This window comes from Juglans regia, chromosome 6, assembly GCF_001411555.2.
Source record: "Juglans regia cultivar Chandler chromosome 6, Walnut 2.0, whole genome shotgun sequence".
In the NCBI taxonomy this organism is placed as follows: domain Eukaryota; kingdom Viridiplantae; phylum Streptophyta; class Magnoliopsida; order Fagales; family Juglandaceae; genus Juglans; species Juglans regia.
The window spans coordinates 13,550,438-13,575,860 of NC_049906.1; the positions used below are offsets into that span (position 1 = coordinate 13,550,438).

The 25,423-nt window shown below is 32.5% G+C and overlaps 2 protein-coding genes across 5 annotated transcripts; one reads left to right on the top strand and one right to left on the bottom strand.

Moving 5' to 3' along the window:
• Positions 1-741: 741 nt before the first annotated feature.
• LOC108981873 (protein RADIALIS-like 6) lies at positions 742-2,566 on the bottom strand. Its single transcript, XM_018953122.2, has 2 exons — positions 2,100-2,566; positions 742-935 (listed from the first exon to the last, which is right to left on the bottom strand). The coding sequence occupies exons 1-2, from the start codon at positions 2,396-2,398 to the stop codon at positions 908-910; spliced, it is 327 nt and encodes a 108-aa protein (XP_018808667.2). The 5' UTR covers positions 2,399-2,566; the 3' UTR covers positions 742-907.
• Positions 2,567-18,375: 15,809 nt separating this feature from the next.
• LOC109008018 (U-box domain-containing protein 5-like) lies at positions 18,376-25,409 on the top strand. Of its 4 annotated transcripts, none has more exons than XM_035691210.1 (6): positions 18,376-18,708; positions 19,595-19,670; positions 20,802-20,987; positions 21,878-21,985; positions 22,554-23,641; positions 24,172-25,409. In XM_035691210.1, the coding sequence occupies exons 2-6, from the start codon at positions 19,617-19,619 to the stop codon at positions 24,914-24,916; spliced, it is 2,181 nt and encodes a 726-aa protein (XP_035547103.1). In that variant the 5' UTR covers positions 18,376-18,708; positions 19,595-19,616; the 3' UTR covers positions 24,917-25,409. The 4 variants fall into 4 exon arrangements, with proteins under 4 accessions (XP_035547103.1, XP_035547104.1, XP_035547106.1 ...); XM_035691211.1 differs by having other exon boundaries at positions 24,175-25,409; XM_035691213.1 differs by lacking the exons at positions 18,376-18,708; positions 19,595-19,670; positions 20,802-20,987 and adding an exon at positions 22,091-22,248 and having other exon boundaries at positions 21,877-21,985.
• Positions 25,410-25,423: the final 14 nt, after the last annotated feature.

Consider the following 25,423-nt stretch of genomic DNA (forward strand, 5'->3'; position numbering starts at 1 on the left):
TTTCTTCTTCATTGTTGCTCTCAGTCTCTTTGTAAGCAGCTTGGTATGCATACTTCTGCATTTTTCCTGATCTGTTTCTCAGTTTAATCTCTGATAGTGTGGACGTATATGATTGATACAACAAATTTGGAAGAAAATTTTATAATGGTCTTAACAACATACATTTCCAGATCGCCAAACAATATTAGAATATATAACGTTATTCAGTTTTACACCACATATCAGGGGATGTAGCTCAAATGGTAGAGCGCTCGCTTAGCATGCGAGAGGTATGGGGATCGATACCCCGCATCTCCATTTCTTTTCATTCATTCATTTTTTTTTTAAATTGTTTTGACCTAAGTAGTTTTTTTTCCCTTCTTTTAAGCATTTTTTAAATATTCTTTAAGCCGTTAAGAAAAAAAATACAAATTCACTAATAATCAGTACTTCCTTAACAATTAAGAAAAAATTAAAATATATGAGTGGGCACATAAATTGCGAATCATACTAGCACTTTTTTTTTTGGCATTAGTTCTCTTGTCCTATGATTCTGTACCAAATATTCAGGCCTCTATTTCTTGTTTCAATATTGATTTTCATCACTAAATGAGTTGTGTTTTTTAGTTTCTTATTAAATTGATTGTATTTTTATCAGTATATTTCCATTCAATGAGGCTATTTTCTTCGCTTTAAAAATGAATACAGTAGAAGCATCAGATCACCATATATAAGACAATGACAATGACAAAAGTACTTAATTCATGAGCCCATAAATATATAGAGTCCTTTCATTTTATTTTCTTTTAATTTTTTTTGTATGCATTTGTTGAACTGTTTCATAGTTGAGCGATTCATCACTTTTTTCCTGTACTGTGTGCATATAATACTTAGATAAAGACCACATGACTGCTGCTTTAGGCTTTTACTAGTAGAGCCTTAGATTCTTCATGCGCCTGCAGATGGTAAAATGTCAAAATTAACATATATATATACATTTAGTACGCAAATATAATATTTATATATATATTACTTAACGGATTTAAATAATTAAATCTATTTTTTCTTAAATTTTAAATTTTTGAAATAAATATTAATTTTTTATAGTATTAGAGTACTAGAAATCCCGAATTTGAACCTAAATTTACACTTCATTCAATTAATTAATTATTTTATGTGATGGGTAGCAGCTATATATTTACGTGAAGGAAAGGTGTTGCGGGAACGTGGCTAGCAGCTAGTTACAAGCTCTCAGGGTTCCAACTTGAAAACGATAAAAAAAAATATAGGGTTATTTTATTTGCATGCAATATATATAATCAATCTGTTTGAGGAAAGTGGCTGATTTCTTAGCTAGTTCTCTGATGTTGGGTAATATATTAATCATGATTAATGCTGCATGCTGATCATGCAGGTATGATGACAGATGTTTGAGACTAATATTAATGCATCATGTAATCAGCAGCTTGTGCTTGACACTTGACGAGACATGAATATAAGTTGATCAATGAACACACACATATATATATATATATATATATCCACTATAAGAAAACTGTTTATTTGTAACCAGCTATTTCTTGTGAAAATGATTATTTTTTGTCAAACGTAATCTATTTTCGTCACAAATAATCAATCACAAATGCTCATTTTTCTTGTAGTACACGACACACACACATATATATCTCAAATATGGTAGAATTTTTTGCATATCAAGAAAATATAATATTATTTACCTGCTATATATATATGGACCTCAAACATGCAGGTGGGTCGATGACATACTTCAGCATAAACGTCAGAAAGTCTTGGGAGTGATATGTGTTAGATCAATATATATTATCTATTCGTAACTATTTAAACTTTTAGAACGGTTGGTGATTTAACATGGTGATCAGAGATATATATGGTTTCTGATCGTTCGAATTAACTAACTCCACTCTGCACCCCAATTTGATTAAGTATTTGATCATGAGTTGCGCACACTTATTAAAAGAGACTGAAAATGTTGTACTTTTTGGACAGACGATAATTTAAGAAAGACGATCTGCATGGTTGAACTAAGGGTATATATATATATATATAAGTAGGTCAAATATATGTCAGTGCATTTAATTTACCTGATCTGCTCATCGCCAGATCCTGATCTACTGTTGCTCCCAGTGGTCTTGTAATTGGGAAGAGGAACTTGACCTGATTCTATGTTTATCAGATCCTGCACAAGGATCTCGTAGTGTTTTCTCACTTCCTCTGCAGATTTCCCACCCACAGCCTTAGCCACATTCTGCCAACGGTCTGTGGTGTCCTTGTCATACAAAGCAAGAGCCTTCTCAAACTGCTTATTTTGCTTTGGCGTCCAAGTACTGCTAGTACTCGAGCAATTGGAACCACTTGAAGAAGTGAAAGGGCTCGATGCCATTAATATTAATGCTCTTAATTAGCTATAAGCAAGGGGTATTGAATGAATGCTAAAGCAAAAGAAAGAACCCAGGAAACTGAAAGAAACTGACAGAGAAAGTGAAAGAGCAGCAGCTAGCTTTAGTAAGTTATCAAGCTACGGAGAAGATTGAAGTCAAAAGCATTGAATGGGGAAGAGATTGCAATGCTTATTCCTCATTATAAACTATGTGAAAGTGCGGTCGTGAGGTGCTAGCTAGTATTCCAAGTTGCTAATCTTTATTCTGAGGGTATAGCCAAGATGTTATTCGTTTCCTAAAGGAAGGGTAAAATGGGAAATTAAATTCTCTGAAAATATTTTTATTACATTTGCCGTTCATGGTGGAATTTCTAAAGGTTAGTATAATATTTTGAATTGAGTATATGTAGGAAGGAAATGACTGAAGGAGAATAATTCATATCGTTTGACCAAATGCGTACGTAAGTATAATATATATTCCCACGTTGAGAAGCTGCCACCTAGGAAAAACAAAAAAACAAATTCAGGTAAATGCGTATTGAGGAATAATCCTATATTGCATGTAGATAAGATTTTTGGCTTGTTTATAAGGAATAAACAATCATCTGAGTTAGGTCCATAAATTTCTTCATGGTATCAAATTCTATCACAGGACGAATGGGGGCTCACATTACTTACCTCGTGATAAGAACCATGAAAAATAATGGCTTATACGTGAGGGAGGGTGTTGAGGAATAATCTCACATTACTTGTAGATAAGGTCTTGGACATATTTATAAAGAACTAGTAATCATCTCTTGTGGAACTAGTTTTACGAAATTAATTAGACTCATGAATTTCTTCAATGTGTAAGTACTAAGTATGACCAAATCTCTTATATTTCACAGAGCTTTGCAATTAATAATCTCACGCATCATACAACACATTTGTTTTTATGTTTTACATATATTATTTTTTATATAATTTTTTTATTTTATTTTTGTTAAATTAATTGAGTGCTTTTACTCATTATCCTTACACCACATATATAATTGTTAAGGAAAAAGAATAAAAAGATAAAAAAGAAAAGAAAAAAATTATATGTAATATGTGGTATAGAAATAATGAGTAAAATTTTTCTATTTCATGAAATCCTTATCATCAGAGCTAGATTCCCACCTTGGAAAAAGGTATATATATATATATATATATATATATATATATATATATATCATGGGTTCCTATCAGTTTCTTCAAAGAAAACCAATCCTTTTGATACTTTGCTTCTGTGTATATATATAAGTTTGAATGTTTGACAATTCTGCAGAATCTTTATCAAGATCATGAGAGGTTGACGGGCGGACTAAATGGTTGTGGAAAATGGAGGTCTTTTTAATTTGCATCACAGAAAATTGGCCTGGAATTTAAGCTGCTTGCATGGATCACATGACTCAAAGACCGGACTAAATTTGAGATCAAGACCGTCTTGGAAAAGGTAGTGATCAAAGGATATTGTTTTGGTTGTGAATATTACAAAAAGATGAGTGGACGAGAGATCATATTCACTTGCCAATTAACCAATGAGAAATATGTGATTTTGTGAAGGAGCGGAGATGGAATATGCTTCTTGGCTTGTTGGACGTAGAATTTAAAAATATTTTATCAGGGTCAAGGCCTCAAAAGGCCCCTCAAGAGAATATATATATATCTTGTACTTTTATCCACACCAAAGAAATGCTTGCGGGATAAGGTGATACGAAAAATTTGTGAATAATAGTTAAATATTTTGAGTTAATTAGATATATATTTTATTAGATTTTAGAAAATGATAGAAACAAATTGAATAAAAATATGATAAAATTAAAATATTTTTAGAATATATTTTTTTAAATTATTTTTGTTTTAAGATTTGAAAAAGTTAGAATTATTTTTTGTGTTTTGTTTGGAAGTTTAGAAAATTTATAATGATTAGATAATAATTAGATGAAAAAGTTGAATATTTGAAATTGAAAAATGTTTATTTTTGAGTAATGTTTAGACGGAAATGTGATTAAATGAGATGAAATGAAACCATTTATAATCCCAAACAACCCCTAAGAGGAGAGGGCAAGAACAATTTCATATCATGGGAGATATATGCATATAAAATACTGTACATGATGAAATATTCCAAGGTTTATTTTCAAAATTTTATGGAGAACCAATTGGCCTGATTACTCTTAATTATAAACTTTTGTCCTTCATGTTGGTCTATGATTGTTCATTTGGATTCCGGTCTGAGAATCCGGGTATATCCGGATCGGAACTACGGTTTCAAATTCGGCCCGGAACCTAGACTGGGTTAGCCCGGATCTGGGTTGGAACCTGGATGAATCCGAATTTTTTAAAACCCGGATTTCGGATTCATGGTTGAACCCGATTTGTTTTTTTTTTTTAAGCTTGCATCTCCTTCATCATCAGCATAAGTTTTTTTTTTTTACTAACCCGCATTGTGGTGTACAGTTTGTAAATACAAAACGGGAAATACATGGCAAATTTTCAATTAGGAAAGCGATGTGTATGTCTGCATAGGTTTCACTTTGGAATGCGTCTTATGAGAGAACTCACATTGTATACATCACGTGAGCAGATAGATAGGAACACTCCATGTTGAGATTGTAGCATACGAATTGGAAATCCAAAAGGCAATGTAAGATCAATTTTGTCCATTTCACGTCTGAATTCTTGGCCAAGTTTTTGTCTGAATTGTCTTTCAGTTAGTGAAGTTTAAAGCATGCTGGAAAAAAATAAAATAAAATAAAATTCGGGTACCAGGTTGTAAACCCAGAACTCATATGTACCCGGGTTTTGACCCAGAACCGAATCCGGTTTTATAAGTTCCGGACCAGGCTGGAAAAAAATCCAGCCTTGATGAACAGTCCTATGTTGGCATAGAGAACCTTTGACTAGTTGTTTGATATGAAATTGAAATAATAGTTTTATTAAACTAAAAGGAAATACAAATGATGGGGATGGGACACCAACAAATACCACAAATAAGTTAATATAGAGCAAAAAATAAAAAACAACAGCCAGCGGGAAATTGTAGCAAACCCAAAACTTATGATCACTCGTGATTTTTAACTCATTCCATTGATAGGTTGCAATGTTGTCTACGCTAGGATTAACTGGATATTTAGAAATGATTTTGAAATAGATTAGTTGAAGCAAATAACAAACAATTCGATAATCACACAAAAAAAATCAAGATTTAAGCAGTTCGGTTTGAATAATAGCCTACATCCACTGGCGAAGTCGATCTCAAGGAATTCATTATCACAAAGATAAAGTACAAGAGAGCAATCACAAATCACTCTTCAATCCCAAAAGTCCGAATACACTCAACGAGCTCTCAAATCTTACAAAAGGAGTTCTCTCTCTTTTCTCTCTATTTTAGCCGCAACTCACACACCATTCTCTTTACAAAATACATTTACCTATAAAACGACATAAGAACTAGGTTTTCTGCACATTCGCTCAAGTGGACTGTCGAACAAATGTTGAGCGAGCAATCTGTCTGAATTTAGCTCAAGCGAATTGTCGAGCAAAAAATATGTCTAAAATTCGCATGAGCCAAGGTTGAGTCAGAGTCAAGCCAAGGTCGAGCCACAGTCAAGCCAAGTCTCTGGAATGGCATTTTCAATAGGAAATCAAGCCATCATTCCAACAAATCTCCACCTTGGCTTGGATTCCGTCATGCCTAAACAAAATGAATTCCACCAAATAAAATTTCACTATTCGACAACAAAGACATCAAAGATATCCACCAAAGATTAAAAAAAAAAAAAAACTCCTCTACAAATCCCAAACGGGATGCACAACGCCTATCTCTTGAAAACCCATTTCCACCCAAAAGCCTTCATATCTATAGGCAACTCCAAATGACAAGCTCGGTCCTAATGAATAAATTCAATCTCTTCACACAAAAGCAATGCACGACTATACAAATTGCTTACTTGAACAACGGCTTCTAAATATAGATGCGCAGAAGGCTAATAACCAATATTCTTTGGCAAAGCACGTACACCACAAAATCTGTATGAGCATATCCAGAAGGTAACCAAACTATCTCTTATATCTACTAGATGAAACTGTAGACTTGCTCTCATTGTGCGCCAATGCCAAAATCAAAACCAGGCTCCTTTCCAATAGCATGATCTAGAGTGCCACATGCACTCCTTTTATGCAGCTCTCCTAGCAACTCCACCTTCTTACCATAACTCTCCTCTCATCTCCTGTGGAAACATCAACTCAAAAGCTATGGAAGCAAAAAGGTTCACCCAATAACAAGTTGTGTTGACCACTTCACCCAATCTTTAGACAAGCGGCATTCCAAAAGCATACATCCGCCGCCAGCTGCTCCATTTTACTATGGAGTGGACCCAATTGTACTGTATCTAAAATCGCTTTACTTTCTTTCCTGTTAGATTTTCAAAGCCTTTCCAAGTGTTTGAACTCATCAAACATGTCACTCATTACTTCAAAAAAAACAAGTCCAGCCTTTTTCTCAAAACAGTCACCAGAACAAATGAATTGCAATAAACTTAATTCTGCAATGCTTCATAAAGATACAATGCTACACACAAAAAAAAAAAAAAAAAAAAAATCAAGCTTCCATATCTTGTGATTACACAAAAGCAAAGCCGCCTACTCACAAATGATCATGCTCATTTACCCATATGGTCCAGTCGCATGTGCCATAAATGAATAATACCTGAATTTGGAACATCTGTAGATAACCTTGCAGTTGTACCAATCACTATCTAACCAAATAGAAAATAAAGAGTACCATCAATCCTATTTCCTTTCATTACAACCAAAGAGCCATTGTAGACTCGAATGACCTCACATTCAGTTATATACTGATAACCAAATGAGTCAGAATTGGCTAAAGAGATAAGATTTTTTTTCAAAGATGGAATATGTTGAACGTTAAACAAAGGTCTAACGGTTCCATCATACATCTTAATCTTGATTGAATCGATCTCAACAATCTCACAAGCCATATCATTCCTAACCAAAATGAAATCACCGTTAATTGATTTGTAGATAGTAAACCAATCTCTTCTTGGACATATATGGAATGCATATGGAGCCCACTTGTCACCAAAAAGACCACTAGAGCTGCTGACTGCTAGGACAACGTCAAAGTTGTTAGTATTCTCAACAGCACTAACAAGATTAGAGGAACTTGTACCTTCATCCTTGTTCGTCAATCTCCGACACTTATTCATGTAATTACCAAATTTGTGACAATAGTGATATTTAATGTTTTTCTTGTTAAATCTAGGGCTGCCACTAGAATTACTCACACCCTAATCCAAACCTTTTCCACCAAATCTATCACTAGAGGAACATTTCACAAGCAAGCTATTAGCTTGATTATGCGTATCTTGTACACCAAAACTTATTCTCAACTCCTTGAAATTTAGAGCAGATTTTACATCCACCAAGGAGATGGTATCTTTACAATACAACATTGAGTTCACAGAATTATCAAATGACATAGGCAACGAACACAACAAAATTAAAGCTTAATCTTCCTCATTAAGTTTAATATCAATGTTCCTTAGGTCCATAATGATTTTGTTAAATTCATCTAGATAGTCGGACATAGGATTACCTTCCTTCATTTGGAGAGTGTACAACCGTTGCTTCAAGTACAAACGGTTGGTGAGTGACTTCTTCAAATACAAGCTCTCCAATTTCGTCCAAAGATCCACAATGATCTCTTCATCAGCCACTTTGTGCAAAATTCTGTCAGAAAGAGATAACAACATCACACTATGCATTTTCTCTTTCTCTTTCTTTGTTGATATAGAAGGTTCATCCGACACATTCTCCTCCAAGACTTTCGTCAACCCTTGTTGTCGTAACAAGGGCCTCATCCTGATGTGCTATAAGCTAAAACTATTATGGCCATCGAACTTCTCAATTTTAAACTTTGCCATAGCCATCTCTCAAGATCTTCCACAAAGCCTGGTGCTCTGATACCAGTTTTTTAGTATTAGTTGGATATCTAGAGACAACTTTGAAATAAATTAGCAGAAGCAAATAACAAACAATTCAATAATCACATAAAGAACACCAAGATTTAAGTGATCCGGTTTGAATAATAGCCTACATCCACTGGCAAAGTCGGTCTTAAAGAATTCATCATCACAAAGATGTAGTACAATAGAGTAATAAAAAATACTTATCAATCCCAAAAGCCTGAATACACCCAATGAGCTTTCAAATCTCACAAAAGGAGTTCTCTCTCTCTTTTCTCTCCATTTTGGCTGCAACTCACAGACCACTTTTTTACAAAAATACGTTTATATATAAAATGGTCTGAGAACTAGGTTTTCTAAACTTTCGCTCAGGTGGGCTGTCGAGCAGATGTTGAGCTAACAATTTGCCTGAATTTTGCTTGAGCGAACTGTTGAGAGGATGCTGAGAGAAATATTTGTCTGAAGTTCGCTCTAGCCAAGGTCGAGCCAAAGTTCATTCAAGCCAAGGTCGAGTCACAGTCAAGCCAAGTCTTTGGAATGGAATTTTCAACAGGAAATCAAGCCACCATTCCAATAGTCCAAGTAAAGGAAAGTGCATGGAGTTCTTGAAAAAGCAATGCACAAGAGGTAGCATAGATGAGGAAGAGCTTGGCGGAATGTGTTCCATATGTGTTGGTCAAAACGAGGTTCTAACTGAAGATGTGGTGATCATGATTGTTGTGGTCCTCCAAATAGGCACGTGCATGGGCGGCGTTGGGTGGCTGACCAACGTTGAACTTAAGTTCTAGATTACTTGCAAAACAACCAAAAAACCTAAGAAAACAAATTAGCAAAAAAACATAAAAGTTGAATTCTTAGATTTGTATATATATACTATGAGCATATATCTATTGACACACACACAATATTGGGAATTAAATGAGTTTCAATTCATTTATTTAGGTTATGATATAGTCTGTTTGGAAACCCTTAGTCCTTGTTTGGAATTGCGGTAAGAAATTGAGTTTTTCATATTAGTGTTTTTAATTGTAGAGCTTAAAGCTTTACAATTAAAAAGTTGTTTACTATTTGGCAAACATACATCTAAAACACTTTTAAAGTTAGTTATAGCAGTTTTTTTAAAAAAAAAATTGAATTGTTATCTGCGGAAGCTTTTTTCTTTTTTTATAACAGAAATAATCATTAACATCATAACAGATTACATATAAGTTTTGTCAAGCCAAACAACCTGTGCAACACACATTGGAATAGCTTCCCACCACATCTCAATATCTTCAACCTTCCATGGGAGCTATTAAATAAAAGTTTCAATTTGGTATTTTCTAAAAAAACGGACTTTCAGATTTCTTTAGGTGCTTAAAAACTTTTTATGAATTTACCAAACATAAAATCTTTTCTTTAAAAGAGTTTTTAGACTGTTAAAAGTACTTTTAAACTCTGTTTGGATGCTAAGAGTATCTCAGATCATTTTTAAATAGTAGTAAAATAGTCTGACAATAGTTGTGTTCCAAACTCAAACCCAAACATACACTTAATTTAAAGGATTTTAACATGTGGGTTTCATGTGGTTTCTATCTACTTATGTCAGGTTAGTTTTTGAGACTATTATATGGTACGGATTTAGCTTACCTCCTGTTAAAATTTCAATGGACATATCTTATTCAAAAGTGAAAGGACAAAATTGGAAGATTGATGCAAAAGTCAACTTATTTTTTCATATAAATTAATCTTGTCCATTCATTTTTCAAATACGATGTATCTAGTACAATTTAATAGGATCATGAAAGCCAAACAGCATGGTATAGGGTAATTTACATAGGATTGAATGTCTGGCCCAAACATGAAAATTGAAGACCAAATGGTAAGATTTGTGGGGGTGCTTAAAGAATAAAATGAGATAAGAATTTTGTGAATAGTAATAAGATGGTTTGTGAATAGTAGTGAGATAGACGTTTGAGTTAAGTATTTTTTGAGTTTTAGAAAATGAGAGATAAAAATTTAAATAAAAAATATTATAAAGTTAAAATATTTATAGAATATTATTTTTTAATATTATTTTTATTTTAGGATTTTAAAAAAGTTGAATTGTTTTTTATTTTTTGTTTGAAAGTTTAAGAAAGTTGTAATGATTAGTTTAAAAGTATATGTGTTTGAGTGATGTTTGGGAAAGAAATGAGATTGGGTAAGATGAGATGATATTAGATGAGAATTATTTCCATACATCCCCTGAGTCCTAATACAAGTCTGACTAAGCCCATGTTAGGCAAAAAATGACATCCCTCACAGCTCCTCCCTAATGCTTGAAGAATACTGATGCATTGTTGTGTTTTATTGGCCAATGGTATTGAAGGGGTCAATTATTCGAACACTAGCCTCTTGGTTAAGGATTTCCTCTACTTCTACCGGTAGGTATCACAGGCAAATGGCTTTTAGAGTTTTCAATCTCGCTCTAAGAAGAAGCTGGCGATAATCCCTACCAAATATTCTAGCAATAAAAATTGGGATTCTAGGTTTTTCTTTGTCTTGCTAGGGTTGGGAGTTCCAACCATGGGATTTGCCTTCTACTAATTTATTATTCTCTTTGTTCTTGTACTCTAAATGTTTTTTTTATTGTCCTAAGTTAGAGAGTCAATTACAATTTCTCCTTCTGTCCAATGAAGGACGGTACCTCATTAGGAAGGTGAGTTATAGGGCATTGAAGAATGAAAACTCATGTTTGTAAGGTTTTTGCTTCACTTATTATTTGAGGGTCCGGTGTAGGCTAATCAAGAGGTTGATAAAAGAAAGAAAGCCAATGATCCCCTAGGGCAAGGGGTGTTACAAGGAACCCCTCATGAGCAACCCTCCAAGCTGATAGAAAACATAATACATAATTGAAAAATGAGAGAGTGAGAGAGAGAGAGAGGGAGAGAGGATTAGGTAGAGATTTCAAGGGTTACATATGTCTTATTCTTAAGCATAATTGAATATAAAAGCATAGATCCCTATTTATAGGATAGAATAATGCTACTATGCCTCCTTAATTTGTCTCATTATTTTGACCACTCATGTACTTTATTTTTTTAAGTTTTTTTCTTAATAGTTAAAGAAGTGACTATTAGTATATTTGTAATTTTTTTATTTTTTTAAAATTATTAAACATGTTTAAAAAATATTTGAAATAAAAAGTAAAAAAAAAGCACAATTTGTACTAGGCGGCACAAAGAGTGGGCATATGCAAGCGGTAGAATAGCACCACTCTTATAAGATAATTTCATTAAGATGAGATAAGATAAATCTTTTAATTATTATGAAAATTAAAATATGAAAATATCAAATTAAATTCTTGATTTGATATTATCTCTAACACAAACATTTTGGGGGAGAAAAAGCCAGGTGCGAGTTGCTTGGGCCGGCTTGAGCCAAAGATCAAGCTTCATTACCATTGTGAATAGTACTTTTTAAGAGTGTAAACTCAAACCGGAAAACTGATCCGTACCGGTTTTACCGGTTTTGAACCGGTCCAGTCCGGTCTGGAACCGGTTTTTAAAATGTAAAAACCGGCCGATTCCGGTCGGGTTCCGGTTTTGGAATTTTTTGGACCGTACCAGTTGATTAAAAAATAAAAAATAATATTTTTATATATAAATTTTATACAAAATATTTTAAATATATATTAAATATTAATATAAATAAGTTTTATATATAATGTATAATTATAATTATAAATTTATACATTAAATGTTAATTTATAATTTCATATATATATATACATATATATGAAATAATTTCATATTATATTTTATAAATTATTACATTAAATGTTAATACTAATATATAAGTTTATAAATAATACTAATAGTCTAATATAGACTATAGATTATAGTTATACTTATAATTAATACTAAAAGTTTTTACTAAAAGATTATAACTAATACTAATACTTATAATTAATATTAAAAGTTTTTTTTTTCTATAAACAAATTTTTAATAACAAATTATGAAATTTATATTTAAAAAAAATTAAAAAACCAAATCGTACCGGATCGAAAACGGGTAAAACTAAAAATACCGATTTAGAAAGATAATCGATGCATAATCGATTTTAATTTTAGATAAGATCAATTACATCCCCTAATACTTTTGATGTCTTTTTTAGATGAGTTGGCTGATTACTGTGAAAAGGGGCAAGTGACTCCCTTTTCAAAAAAAAAGCCATCGAGTGACAAGTTTTCCTGACCTACTTTTGATACTTTGTCCTTTGACCCTAAAACCCCAAGAGGCCGCAATGATGTACTTTTAATGACTCGGGGAAGTCAACTACTCCAACCCACTACAAGGTCATTTTTTTGGCATTCAAGCACCTTGGTCACTAGGGTTTGTTGGGACTCCTTATCATTGATTGAGACTCCTTATAGAGTGCTACTTTAGGCTTCCTTCTCGTTAGAAGCAACGACCTCTGCCCATGAAGGAGTAAGGACCTCCTTAGCCGAGCCTGCCGTGGTTCCTTGACTTTCTATCATTCCGTGAGATACTTTTGAATTCCTTGTTAGCTCCCAAGGGCTCATGCAAGGGAGCGACAAAGTTTCTGTTAATGCAAATTTATTGGCACTCTACAATGAATGGCCGTTGAATAATGATCTTATCACTCTTTTACTACCCTTCAACTATTTTTTTTTATTTTTTTATTTTTTATTTTTTTATTTAATAGTTAAAGAATTGATTATTAATGAAATTATATATTTTTTCTTAATGATTAAAGATATTAAGAAAATACTTTAAATAAAAAAAAACAAATATATATACTAAGAGTAGTAATTAAAGAGATGGTAAAAGGATTGCAAGCCTATCATTACCCATGTGTGTTATCTGCCCTTAGTAGAAGGGTAGGTAGGCAGGCCTATGCCTGTGCATGGGCGAGTTGGCGAGCTGGCCCCCAAGCCCCGCCCCCGCTCGATATTTGGGCCCAAAATCTATTTTTGTAGTTTTTGGACCAATTTCAAAACCTATTCTTCACTTTGAAATTACAATTATTAATACAAAATTTAAAAATATAAAAAAATATATAAAATTAAATATTATCTCTAAAGATAAACAAATCTAATAAAGGATCTAACTATTAATGAGAAGTATTACAGTTAGTAGTTACAAAGAGATCTTATAAAAGTAAACCTTCAAACTAATTTAACTTCAAATGATATGTTAGATCTACTTTACAATAAAAATAATTTTATAATATAATATACTACATCAAACTATATAAGTTTGTAAATTTATTTTTGTGGAATCTTTTTGTAGTTAAATTAGTTCTCATAATTCTAACCTATTACAAAGTAGTATAAACTATTACACATTAATCTAAAACTAGTACAAATTAAACTAAAAATATTATAAATTGTTAAATAACTTGAATGAATAACAATGTTATAACAATTGAAATATATTAAAAAAAAAACAAAGATAAATAAGAAATCATTTGCCAACATAAAATTGGCAAAAACAAAAAAGAGGATATGAATAATATGATGTCTAAAAAAGAAAAGAACGTAAATTAAGAAAAACTAATAACTAATAACACAAGTACAAACTAAAAAGAATTAATTAACAAATCAATGGTGTATAAAAGTCAGACTATCAATGTTCTTCGAGTTCTGCCAGAGCAATTGAAAAATTGTCCCTATTAGGCTATCGAATAGTATATTTTATTTTATTTTATGTATTTTTTTAATCATCATAAATATTTTTTAAAAAATAAAAAAAATTCATAATATCATTAAAAAATATTTTCTTAATTACTAAATTAAAAAAAAAAAAAAAATCATTCGAGACACTTTTTAAACCTCGAATTCGGAATCCGAAACATTTCTCAAGTTGTTACTTTGAAACGCTGCTCGAGCTTAGCCGAGCTTGAGCAAACCAAACAGGATTAGTTGGCTGCTAGCCAACCAAAAGCTAGCGGAGGCACGCGCGTGGCTTCGATAAGGAATACTACTTGGGTCTTTGAAAATCTGAAAGATCGGATTCATGTGATCTTGTCATCGTCATGGTGTCCAAGGATTTGAGCAACTTATCGTAGCTCTCCCCACGGCAAGTTCCCTTTGGATGAGCAAGCTGTTATAAACCTGATCTCTACTGCCTAGGACGTTGATGGTATAGGCCGTGATTCTAACTCCATCGCAGCCGTAACTTTGCCGGGGAGAGATACGATAAGTTGCCCAAATCTAACGTAATGCTCGATGTTGATGGTCTAGGTTATTCTTACTACTCTATCGTAGCCCTATCTTTGGATATGCATTGGGATTAATCGGTCCGGTCCAGTTCTATCTAATTTTAAGCATGTTTTAAAATTAAACTGATATATATTATATATATATATATATTTTTTTTTTATATGAATATATAACTCGAAAGTATATCTTTTTACAGTTCAAAGCAAAATAATACACTTGAAATATATATTTCTATTTACTTTTATATTAAAAAAAAAGAGAATGAATTTTCTATTATTTTATTTTTTAATATTATATTTCATTTCAATTATTAAATTAATTGAAATGAATAGTAAAAACTATAAAGAAAGTTTCTTTGTCACATCTGCTCTCCATCCCATTTTCAGAACAAAAATATCGCATGGATGGATATAGAAATGGAACTGTTATGGGTCCGAATTGGGATCCAAAATGTGTCCCAAATAGATTTTTTTTTTTCTTCTTTTTTTATGTATTTTTTTAATCATCATAAACATTTTTTTAAAAAAATAAAAAAATCACAATATCATTAAAAAATATTTTTTTAATCATTCGGTAAAAAAAAAAAAATACATTCGGGACACAGATTGGATCCTGAATTTGGGATCCAAAGCATTTTCTAATGGAAATATTTGGTACCTAATCAATGATCTGATAAATTAGAAATTATATATATTATATAAATATATATAATAAATATATATCTATTTATATATAAATATATAAATATAGATATAAAATATTATAAATATAAAATATAAATTGATCATGTCTTGTGTTTTGGAATTCAAATAAAAAAAAAATATTCACCTATTACACTTTTAAATCGATTTTTCTTCTTCTTCTTCTTCTTCTTATTTTATATATATATATATATATATTTTCATCCCTAGATGTGCATATCACTATCTAGACCAAGCAGGACGCTGATGTTGAAAGGCCCAAGTTGATGCAAGCAAACATCTGAGCAGCTCCCCTTCAAAATTGGCCTAGACATCGATGCAGCCCTGGCACGCGATGACGTTGAGCGAGCGTCCCGTTTCGATTAACAAATTATCTGAACTCATCTATTTTTATTATTATAATTTTTTTAAATTTTAATTTAATTTTTTTAAATTTAAAAATAATAATAATATTAAAAAATAATATTTTAACAATATTTTATTTAACTTATAATTTTTATTTAAAATTATCTCGTCTCATCTCACAATCTAAACAGAGACTTATAATTTTCTTTGTTTCTCATGATATGCATGTATATGTGGATACTTAGTAATATTTTATTCAATTTTAATTTTTATTTAAAATCATTTCGTCTCATCTCACCATCCAAACAGAGCCTTACAATTTTCTTTGTCTCTCATGATATGCATGTATATGTGGACAGTTTTAAGAGTCGTTTGAATAATAAATTGAGATAAGATAAATTAAAATAAAAATTATAAGTTAAATAAAATATTATTAAAATATTATTTTTTAATATTATTATTAATTTAAAATTTTAAAATTTTAAATTATTTATTATATTATATAAAAATTAAAAAAAATTATAATAATAAAATAAAATAAGACAATTTCATTATCCATACGGCCCTAATGCACAAATTCTTGTATAAAAAATACATGGTCCCTTTCCCTCTAAATATCTTATGTGCTGACCTGGTGCCTTGCCGGGAAATGGACCCGAGAAAAGTCTTTGGTGCCTTTCCAACCCCAAATCCAAATGAAATATCTTTACCTTAAAATAAAATCAAGAAAAAATCTGAAATCATGATGATCAAGAGATCACTGACTAAAAGCATTTACTATATTTTTAAAATTCTGCTCAGACTTAGGGAATATACTTTTTAGTACTATTGAGCACTTTAAAATTTTTTTGAGTTTAATAACGAGAATCCTTTTATTTATAATGCATCATTTGCAAATGCAATTCCGCAATGAATTATATCGATGCTAATGAGCATACATATTTTTGCAACAAAATTAAACCGTTGCTAATGGTTAAAAACTTTTTGCAATGCAAAAATGTCGTTTTTTCAACCCGAGATATTTTTGCTAACTGAAGGTCTCGTTTGTTTTTAGAAAATATTTCATTTAATTATTATAATTTTCTCAATTTTTAATATAAAATAAAATAAATAATTCAACTTTTTAAAATTTTAAAATAAAAAAAATATTAAAAAATATTTTATAATAATATTTTATTTAATTTTTTAATTTTAATCTTATCTCATTTCATTTTATTTGTAAAAATAAACGAGGCCCATTCTAAATCCAAAATTTTTTGCAATGATTGTTTTGGAAAGAAGTTTTTTCGTTACCATTGTATCCATTTAGGTTTCGTTTGGTTTCATAAATCCTCTCAATTCATCTCAACTCTTCATTACAATTTTTTCAAATCTCAACATAAAATATAATAAACAATTCAATTTTTTCAAATCCAAAAATAATAATAATATTAAAAAATAATATTCTAACAATATTTTATCATCTCAATTCAACTCAACTCAACTCAACTCAACTCACTTCAACATCTAAACACAACCTTAAAAAAAAATGTATACGTTATGGCAATGAAAAAATATTGGTTGTAAAAAGCCTTTTTTGTTGTAGGCTTGTAGTCACACTAACGCGTTGACTGCCGGTCAAACGTGGAAAAGATACCGCGGGAATATGGAAACTATCAATACCATTGTTGTGAGACCTGGAGAGCTGCTCATTTCAGACCTGTGCTATCCAAGACCCCCCAAGTCTTGAACCTTTTACTGGGTCGTCGTCTTATTCATATGTCTCTTTCATGTCATGTCAAATCTGGAAGAGTATAAAGTTAGTGAGTTTTTCTTCTTCGAATTTTCCAGGCACGTGCTTTAGACTTGTCTTTGTATAATGCCTTTAATTATCTGCACACAAAACATTCTTCTTACTCTTATCATGTTGCTGTGTTGAAGCAATGAGAGAGAGATTAGAATATCACATGTGGAGTAATCATCTCCATTGTTTCTTATTTTACTGTCTTTGACACTTATTATATATATATATATATATATAAAATAATATTATACATCACATTATCATCTTATTTTGATCATATTAAATAGTATGTGGCACATTCATTATTATTAGATGATAAAAAAACATGTAATAAATGATCATTTAATAATGATAAATATATCACATCATATTTAGTGGAATGAAAATGAAATAGTAGTATAGTGTATAAAATTTTATATATATATATAATACAATTCATATCAGAATCGGAAACAATCATAACAATCATAATAAATTCAAATTCATGACATATAATAATAGTAACGTTAGAAAACTATTTGGAATGAATAGTATGATAGATCAAACAACTAAATTTGATTTTGTTCAAAAGGAAGATTTTTTTTTTTGTTTTTAACTTGAACCTGAATCATTTATTTATTCATTATTAAAATATCTTTTATATGTATGTACGTACGTACGTACGTATCTTTTATATTATTTTTGACACTTTGTAATTTTGGTTTCATGTCTATGACTTTTTAGATTTGGATTTTGGCATTTTTTGAATATGTATAAACTTGTAACTACGATTTTTCTTCGTGAATAAAGGTTATCAATAACATTAAGTTACCGTTTTGTTTTTATATAAAAAAAAATGTATGAATATTCAAAGGAATCTTTATTGCTCTGAAAATGTCATCTATAAAACGACAGGACCACTCCAAAAGTTTCTATCAGAAAGACTCTATTTGCTGAAGTTATAATTTTTTTCTTTGGCATAAAAACCTTGACAGTTTTAATGATCTGGGAAGGGATGGAAGGCTTCTTAATTGTTCCCAGAAGTAGAAAGTAGAAGTAGCCTATGTTCATCGTATATATGAGCTTTATATTCAGTGATTCTTCATTTTACAAAGCTAGGCGTTCTCTGCTAATTCCAAGTATGAAGGCTCAAATCAAATTGATTTTGGCGCCCATATAGCACTTCTTCTTACCGGGTTTCTTAAATCTGCTTTGCTGTTGATGAACTTGCTCTCGGCCTTCTCTTCTTGACTTGGTTGGCTGCGGAACAGGCTACAGCTGCTTGGTACTTAATGCCGGAACTCAACTTTGTAAAATCATAGGAATTCTTTGTCGATAGCTGCATGTCTTGGAATTTGGGTTGCTGCTGGTTCAGATCATTTCGACCGTTTTTTACAAAAAAACGTTTCTTATATTTTTCTGCAAAACTTTTTTTCCTGTTTTTTGTTATCTTTTTGTGGGACTCTGTTTACTATAATAGTTGGATTTCAAGCCCTCGCTGGGGCCATATGATCTAAGACTTGGAACACCTGGATTCACCACAAGTTTATTGCTTTATTTTGTGGGCGTGCTAGAAATTTCATGCCTTTCTATCCTAGTTTTGCGACAACAGAAGATAACTGTAATTCTCTTTGATTGACCAAAGTAAATCAGGATTTTTCTGCGAGTTTTGTTATCGGAATAGACTACCCATTTTAGCCAATTGGTATACAAACAGAGCATCTGGGTTCGTGTTTTCATTGATTTTTGTTGTTATTTTTTTGCCTTTTTCTAATGTTTCTAGCCGTCTGAGTACAGTCTTGCTATTTGTGTAATATTGATGGAAGAGAAATGGTAGTATCCGACTGAGTTTGTCCCTATCTTTGCCGGCTAATGTATTTTTTTATTTTTTTATTTATTGATTAAAGAAGTGATTTTGAATGTATTAGTATATTTTTTTATTTTTTAAAAATATTTAAATATGTTAAAAAAATATAAAAATAAAAAGAAAAATTTGTGCTAGCGGCACGCCCAGCGGTCATTGCTGGGCGGCAGCCTAGCACTACTCTTGATAGAATTGCTATTGTAGATATTCGGAAGTAGTGGAAGTTGTATGATTTATTAATTTCTGAAAAAAAAAAAAGAAAAAAAAGCTCAATTTAAGCAAATAAATTGATCATGTCATTTTGCAGATTGAAGATACTCTATTATTGGATGGAGGACAATGGTGCTGAAGTCGTTGAGCTTCGATATTATTGTACAATTAAGGTGAATAATCGTCTCTGGGTAATTGGAAATAAGTTTTATCATCAATCATAGAAGTTACTCATTTAATATGCCTTCATATGCATTCATTCATTTACTAGACCCAAAGAAAGAACTTCTTCTGTTGTTTCATGAAATCTCAAGGTTTAACACAAGCCTATGAGATTATAGTCTTTTAATTGATTTTTTTTTCCTTTTCTGGCGAGATGACAGTGGTTGAACACGTAGTAGGCCAAATATGAAGTAAGGATTAAGCAAATATGTCACTTCTAGGATAGGCAACCATATATATAGTAGCAGGACTTCTAGTTAAACTTTATTAATGTAACTCTCTTGGAATGGTGGTATTAGAAAAAATACATGAAGAACTTCATCTTAACAGGACAAATATAGCAGATTGGTTATGATTGTAATTGTTGGAGTTCCTCATGTTATGGAGTTTTATCAAATAATAACAATAATAATGAGTGGTTGATACAGTATTGCTGACCCAAATCGATTGGTTTAAGCTTCTGGCTGTAAGTAATATCGCAATATATATTTATATATAATGTTATGCCCGGCCTAAGCCTAATAACTACTCCAAGTGTTTCACTCCCTAACTAGTGGTGTTAGAGCTGATGGTTTGACAGGAGAAGTGTGATTAAGAGCATTTAGCTTGTATGATTAAGCGGTCTCCTGTAGTTATGAGTGTTTGATTCTAGGGTGTGATTTGCGTGGCACTTTCCAAAAGAGCATATATGGGGTGGAGATTTCTGAGTTTCAAGAGTGTTGGATTCTCATATCATGTAGAAGAAACAAAAGTCCCTCTTTAAGTATTTCTTGTTCTTTTTTCCTAATAGAATGTATAACTCATACACAAATGTTGAAGTTTTCTTTAATGAAATTTTCCAAACCCTCATGGGCAGCTCTGGGTTAGAGTTCACTGGTCTTGATGTTAGTCCCTATCAGTACATAGATAATTGATTCTAGGTTGTCAACCATTCTAAAATGTACAGAAGTGTTGGCTAACTATATTTCAAACCATCCAGAGGGATAAGGCTTTATGGTTCTGTTAATGTATTTCTTTAACTTTGTTTATTTCAAATTTCCCTGTTCTGCTACAACTTTCTGACTAAATTTCAATGCATGCAGGTTCATCATTTAATGTGTTTAGAACTCAAAAAATTCATTGACAGAATCTCGGAAATATTGCCAGCCATCGAGTCTGCCCGGCCAGGATGCACATTGGGAATAGAGGCAATGTGCACAATAAAACTTGCAATGGATAAAGCAAAATTACTTATACAGCACTGCTCAGAGTCTAGTAAACTCTACCTGGTACATATTTTGCTGATATATTCTCTTGTATACATTCTGTGTAGTTGGGCTATGCCTCTGTTTATCAATAAAATTTGCTATTACCTATACAAAAACATATTTTTCTGACATAGTTTGGACACAATTGGGGTCTTTGAAACAAAAATATCTGCATTCATACAAATTTTCATCTGTTAGTGTGCAAACCTGAATTTCTAACGAGTACGAGAAGCAGATGTCTTATCCTCTTCTAACGTTGCTCTTAAAATAAATAAAGCCAAGCAATAAGAATGAAGATTGCATTTTTTAGTTACTGATAATCGTCTCAGGATAGTGTTTGTTATTTTATAAAATCTGGTAAAACCAACCTGAATGTATGGTAACGTTATTACAGCTTTAAACCATATAGAAGTTGATTACTGTAGTTGAACAACACCAATAACTTTTGCATCTTGGTTACCGTTGTCATTTCAATATTTTTCTTTTTATTCCATTTTGAAGTGACCTTTTGCTGAGGATACCAAGGAATCAATTTATTATCAGTTAAAGTGAATTGTATAACTCCCATGCAACATCTCTGATTGTTTCCTTTCACTTATGTCCACTATTTTAACAGTAACAAGAATCCTAAGATCAAATACCTGAGGAGAGCTACCTGATTATTATGCTAATCTTTCATTAAAAGGTCGTGTTTTCAAATTTGATTGTTGCCTTATTCTAACTCTTGTTTATTGCTCAATGAACATGTGATTATTAATGCCACAAACTATAATAGATGAGTTGACACCTTTCCAAGTTGTAAAGTACATTTTAAAGGCATGCACTGCGTTCAGTCCTATTCATATTTGTATGTATCTTCTCATGGCTTTTATTTGCATCGTTCTTCACTATTAAATTGTTAATATTTTCAGGCAATTACAACAGAGAGGATAGTTTCCAGATGTAAGAAAATACAAAAGACTTTGGAAGTATCTTTGAGTCAAATTCAAAATATGGTCCCATTGCTGTTGGCTGGAAAGGTTTGCAATACTTCGAGCCCTTATATTATATATATTTAGGTAATGGTGAATAATCCGAGATTTTCAAATTCATTTTGTTCTAGATTTCAATGCATGGCTTTGCAGGTTGTATTCCCTTCGATGCCTCAGTAGTAGTCTCCTTCCCAATCAACTTTTCCTCATTAACGGTGTTGAATGGAGTAGAGAATTAAAAGACTTGAGTGGCTTAGTCTACACACCTCTGATGGCTCTACTTCATAATGCAGGCTCCACATGCTCATGCAGTATGAAACAGAACATAATTAACTTTGACTGTTGTTTTAAAGGATCCTTACTTGTTTCACAGAGTTTTAAAATGGACTCTGCTGAAAGAGTCTCAGTTTCCTTCTTCTTCTTCATCCCTTTTATTTTTATTTTTTCTGTCTTGCTTTTATTTTGGCAATTCTAATTTTTAAAATTGTTAGCTGTATTTTTTGATGACCTTATATTGTATATTCTGTCTTAAGTAGTCCCAGTCACTACATTTTATGTCTGGTCGGTGCACTTTTTAATCCCTCAACTAAATATTCAAATTGAACATTCTCTGTAGATATCTGGAATTGCCCTTGATCTTAAGCGCACAAAGTTTCCCATTGAACCTGCTGAAGAAGAGGCTGGGAAGGTTATATTAGGACTGCTTCGACAAGCAATTCCTGTGTCCAATTCTGTGAATGATTTAGAACTCAAGGCTGTTCGACTTGCAGCTTTGACACTAAAAATTACATCCCCTTCTGCAGTTTTGATAGAGAGAAGATCTATTAAGAGTTTACATGATAAAGCCCCTGACACAGACCCTAAGAAAAAAATCTTGAAGTGGCTCTTCTATCTTTTGAGGAAATATGGAGAAATAATTGGACGATACCAGGATGATGGCAGCCATATGCAGTGTGATGAGACTCAAGCCGATGACTTTGGAACACCCGGAACTCCTCCCAAGGAGTTCAAGTGTTCCATCTCTATGCAGGTGATGCATGATCCAGTGATTATTGCTTCTGGGCTGACATTTGAACGATTTTGGATAGAGCAGTGGTTTAATGAGGGTAACCAGACATGCCCTATAACTCAAATGACGCTTGACAACTTGTTCATGACTCCAAACTCTGTACTGAAGGAACTCATATCAGCTTGGTCTTCCAAGCAGGGGATTACTATTCCTGACCCATATTTAGAACCAAATATTTCCTCTCTTGTCTCCCTGGATTCTTCATTTTCCAGTTCCATTGCCAGCATTCCTAGTTCTGTGAATAACTTGAACCTTCAACTTAGTGCTGTGTCCATACGCTCTTCAGGTACTGATGATGTTCCAGAAATTTTAGACCACTTTAGTGAAAGCAGATTAAGTTGTAGGCATAGACAGAAGAATGCAGTTTCTCAAGAACTTAACAACTCTACAGAGAGTTATGGAAACATGTTGGCTTCTCTTTCCAGACTTGCTGCACTTTCATGGGGATCACAGTGCAAGACAGTTAGAGATGTGAACAAAACACTTCAGGAAAATAAACACGCATGTCATACTACAATTTCCAACAGTTGTGTCGAACCTTTGATTAAATTTTTGAAGGATGCACATGAATTAAATGATGTAAAACAACAGAGAGATGGAGCAGAGGTGCTGTTGACGATTTTGAGAAATAACAGGTGATAATTCTTTTGCATGGATAGTTTTTTTCTTCTTTTCTGCAGATTATAGCTTTAATTATGAGCCTTTATGGTCTCAAGGCATGAGGCTTTCCAGTTTTTCTTGAAATGAGAAAAATTGAAACAGAGTAGCATAGGATTGAAGACTATAAGGCATGCTACAAACGTATGGTTTCACATCGACCAAAAGAGCTATAATGATTAGATCAAAATAATAGAACCTAATCAAGAAAAAAAAATCATTTTTTGGGGGCTTAAACTTTTAGGTAGGTAACTGGGGACTTATATGAAATATATTCCATGGATTTCCCAAACAGTTGTAGAAAATACTAAATAGTAAATGAATTGCTAGTATATATACAGGCAAAACATTTTTTCATCCTCTTACCTCTATTTCTGCTCCCACCCTTTGGTAGTGGTTTCTGTGAACATGAACCTGTTTGTTCTTCTTTCTATTATTGTTCACTATATTTTGGTGCATGAGAAATTCCTAGATCCTATGCTGATCAACTTTCTGCTGTTTCATGCAGCAGTGAAATGCTACTGTTTGATACAGATGGGATTTATGTGTTGGCATCGTATATTGAAACTGAAATCACTGGAGAAGTCCTTGCTATCATAGAGGTTTTGTCTTCCCAACCTAAATACAAGTCTATGATAGTGGCATCTGGTGTTCTTCCTTCCATTCTTAAAGTCCTCGATACCAAGACCAGGGACTTTCACAGTATTGCCATGAAGATACTGTGTAATTTGTCCTTCAATTGTGATGTTGGATACCATATAGTGTATTTGGACTGCATTCCAAAGCTGATTCAGTTATTGGGTGATCCATACCTGGCACCATTTTGCATTGAGATCATTAGGAACCTACGCAGTATAGAGGAGGTTAGGATTGCAGTAGCTGAAACCAGCTCGTGTATCAGTGACATTTCCCTAATACTCGAAACTGGAACAAAGGAGGAACAAGAACATGCTGCAGGTGTTCTTCTTTTTGTATGTCGTGAGCATGCTGACTTCCGTCAACTGGTCATGAGAGACACCATCATACAATCTTTAGCCGATATGTCTCTCAATGGGAATTCCAGAGGTAAAGAATTTGCCTCTGAATTGCTCCAACTCTTGGAAAATGTCAAAGATGATCCTCCAGAATGTTCAATTCCCGAAATTGATCTGGCCCTGCTCGACATCTCAAGCTCCTCCAGCTGCCAGTATGAAGATAAGAAACCGTCTTACAGGTCATTTTGGTTCTTTGGAAGGATTTTATCACTATTTTAGTCTCAGATTAGCTCTTAGCATAATTTTAGTCTCAGATTAGATATATACATACAAAAAACACAGGACATAAGAGGATTGAGTCTCCCACCAACCTCATCCGTCTGTCATATATGCATTCTCATTGGAGCTGGTGGCATGAGTTTCGGACCATCGTGCAACTCTTTGTAGTTGTACAGTACTGGAATCATAGGAGAAAGATTCTTGCCCGAACTTAAAAGGCTTTAGATAGGAGAAAGATATACACGTGAAGTGGGTTATTGTCACTACTTGAACAATACATATCGTAGGACTCACTTCATCTGTTTATTTATCTCCTACTTGAAGTTTTCAAGTTCTTGCTCGAACTTGAGGAATCCTTGATCTGATCCGTAATGGTATATAACATTATATAGGAAATGTAAGGTCCAAGTTGCAGTTGTGAGGAGCAAAGTGTTGACCTTGTAGTGTTGTTTCAATTTCCATGTACAGTGTAATGAAAAGGTTACTTTGGTAATTGTGTGCTTTGCA

Coding starts and splice junctions, on each gene's coding strand:
- LOC108981873 (XM_018953122.2), bottom strand. CDS start 2,398: ATGGCATCGAGCCCTTTCACTTCTTCAAGTGGTTCCAATTGCTCGAGT. Junction 936..2,099: donor TCTGGCGATGAGCAGATCAG/GTAAATTAAATG, acceptor TACCATCTGCAG/GCGCATGAAGAATCTAAGGC.
- LOC109008018 (XM_035691210.1), top strand. CDS start 19,617: ATGGAGGACAATGGTGCTGAAGTCGTTGAGCTTCGATATTATTGTACA. Junction 19,671..20,801: donor GATATTATTGTACAATTAAG/GTGAATAATCGT, acceptor CAATGCATGCAG/GTTCATCATTTAATGTGTTT. Junction 20,988..21,877: donor AGTCTAGTAAACTCTACCTG/GTACATATTTTG, acceptor TAATATTTTCAG/GCAATTACAACAGAGAGGAT.